Raw genomic sequence first — 2,878 nt, forward strand, 5'->3', positions numbered from 1 at the left:
CTTTAGACACAACATTTCACAGTGAAGCACTGGACTTTATGTAAAAACAAAGCAATCCTGTAAAAACAGTCCTAGGGAAGTGCAGCTTAATCTGCTAGCATAGCCCCAGGACTGCAGAAAATCTTTGTTTTAAATTAATTGATAAATTAATATGTAGTTCATATCCACCACTGTAAAACCATGTTTTTGATCTTCGCTGCAATATCCAGTTCAGTGATCTCTAGGAGGAACTGCATTCTGAATGACTGCAGGAGAAGGTTTTTGCCTGAGCCTAGATTGATTTCCTCTCAATGTGTCCCTTCTTGCACAATAATACAGAGCAGAGTCCTCGAGTTTCAAGTTGTTCATTTGCAAATTCACCAGGCTATTCGAATCATCCCTGGAGATGGTGAAGCGCCCTTTCACTGCTTCTGAGTAGTAAATGGGATTGGAGTCGGTATGTATAAATGCAACCCATTCTAAACCTTTTCCAGGAGCTTGCCGGATCCAACTGAATGGATAGCTTCTGAAGGTGAACCCTGAGGCTCGACAGGAGAGGCGGAGGGACTCTCCAGGTCTTCTGGCATCCCCTCCGGACTCCAGTAGTTGGAGCTCAGACAGGACACCTAGAAAAGAACAACATTTCAAAGAGATTGGACACATATTAACACATGGGTGGAATCAGACCTTATCCTTTGAAGGGAGAAAATTACCTCCAAAACTTGCTGAAAAAAACAAAACAAACTGAAGCCAAGGTTTCATATTTCCTCTTGTTGCTTTAAACCTGGCAAGTGGACACAGACCCTCTGGGGTTCTGTTTTAGGGAATAGCTCTGTCAGGCAGCATGTCTGACTGATTTAAGCAAGACACTGCCTCTGAATTTGCATATACTTCGGGATAAAAGGGCAATGAGACTCAGTTTGCAGCCTAAATCTCTTTTTGCATACACAATGTTCATGGTGCGGAAGATTTGCCATTAATTTGGGAGGATTACAGCAGGAAATACAGAGTCAAATAAAATACAATTAGCAAACTGTATGCAGCCCATCTGCATATAAAATTGATCGATTGGATCGAACAGAATGACATACTAGCAAATGAACAAGCTGGTTTTCGCCCCAAAAGATCAATTTTTGATCACATACTAGTGCTTCAACATCTAATTGACAAATATGCAGCCAGAAAAGGAGGAGTTCTTTATGCAGCATTTGTAGATCTCAAGGCTGCATTTGATTCAATATCCCGCCCCCGTCTCTGGTCAAAATTAAACCATCTTGGCATGGATAGCCGTCTTATTGCTTTAATACAGGGTCTCTATAACAATACTTCCATGCAAATAAGATGTAACACTAGTGGTCACTTAACGAACCCTATTCCAACATTCAAAGGAGTCAAACAGGGATGTGTGCTAGCCCCAGTACTATTTAACATATATATCAATGATATTGTACATAATTTAACACCAGCAGCTACACACCCTCCTATACTAGCCAAGAAATCGAGAAACATCCTTCTATATACTGATGACATTGTCTTATTAGCTAGAACTCCAATTGATTTGAAGCGACTCCTTGCTAAATTAGCAATTTATTGCCACATGGAATCATTAACGATAAATTACCAAAAAACCAAAATTATAGCATTCACTAGGAAAAAAACTAACCACCATTGGCGGATACAAGGAAACGAAATTGAACAAGTCAATTCCTTCAAATATTTGGGGTACGTTATACAAGCGTCAGGCACTTGCCATATTCATAACAAACTCATGATTCTTAATGCCAAGAGAACGATGAAAGCACTGTTGGCCTTCTACTTCTCTGTTGGTGGACAATCCTTTTTACCGGCCATTAAAATCTTTAATGCTAAAATACTAGCACAACTAACCTTTGGCTCCCAGGTAAATAAGAATCTTAATTTTAAAGAGTTCGAAACGGTTCAGACCACCTTTCTGAGATCCATATTGGCAATTCCAATATGCGTGTCAAATATCATCCTTAGATTGGAAGCTGGAGTCCAACTAATTGAAACCAAAATATGGTTTTCAAGAATTAGCGCTTGGCTAAAACTTATTTTTAATCCTATCGGCTTTGCCCCAGATATTCTAAGTGATAATTTCAAATCCCCATGGGCGGATCTTGTAGTAGATAAACTTAAAACGATAGGCTTTTCACCTCAACATTCTTGCCATGGGGTTCCAAACAGCTATAACCAATATACGCCAACGTTTAAAAGACATTGACTACCAACAGCATCTACTACTAATTAAAAATCAAAGACATAACCCTAAATTTTGCACCCCAATGCCATATCTACTAAACTAATCCCGGAATATCGTAAAGCCTTTTCCCGGATCAGGCTGGATGTTCTACCTTCGGCTCTTATGGAGGGTAGGTTTGCTAAAACTCCATATAAAAATCGAGTCTGCCCTTGTGGAGAGGAAGTAGTTGAAAACAATATACATGTACTTTTTTATTGTCCTTTTTACAATTCTTTAAGACACCAATTGATTACTCCTCTTTTGTCCACTTTTCAACACAAATCTGAACACTTTTGGTTAGAATTTCTTTTAGATGACACATCTCCCAAAATAACAACTCAAGTTGCAAAATTTAGTGTTGCTGCTCAAAAACTTAGATCCAATATTTTAAAAAGTTCTTCTAGATGAGAATAGGACTCTATTAAAATGAATATTATTATGAAACATAATGTGATCTACACTGTTTTCTTTTTTTTTTAATGAATTGTATTTTAAAATCCCAGTTTCGGATTGTACAAAATTCTTGATAATGTACAACTGTTAACTATTTTACTCTGTTTCTGACCAGATGGTCGAATAAACTATCTATCTAGAGTCAAATATGCCGCATGAAGGCAAATTTACAGTGCAATTCTATAT

At 38.0% G+C, this 2,878-nt stretch overlaps 1 gene segment (V, D, J or C); it reads right to left on the minus strand.

Annotated features, from left to right (window-relative positions):
- Window positions 1–210: 210 nt before the first annotated feature.
- On the minus strand, window positions 211–752 carry LOC133366861 (Ig heavy chain V region 3-like). The segment is given in 2 exon segments: window positions 211–605; window positions 693–752. Coding segments are annotated over 2 exon segments (444 nt in total).
- Window positions 753–2,878: the final 2,126 nt, after the last annotated feature.

This window comes from Rhineura floridana, chromosome 11 (genome assembly GCF_030035675.1).
Source record: "Rhineura floridana isolate rRhiFlo1 chromosome 11, rRhiFlo1.hap2, whole genome shotgun sequence".
In the NCBI taxonomy this organism is placed as follows: Eukaryota; Metazoa; Chordata; class Lepidosauria; order Squamata; family Rhineuridae; genus Rhineura; species Rhineura floridana.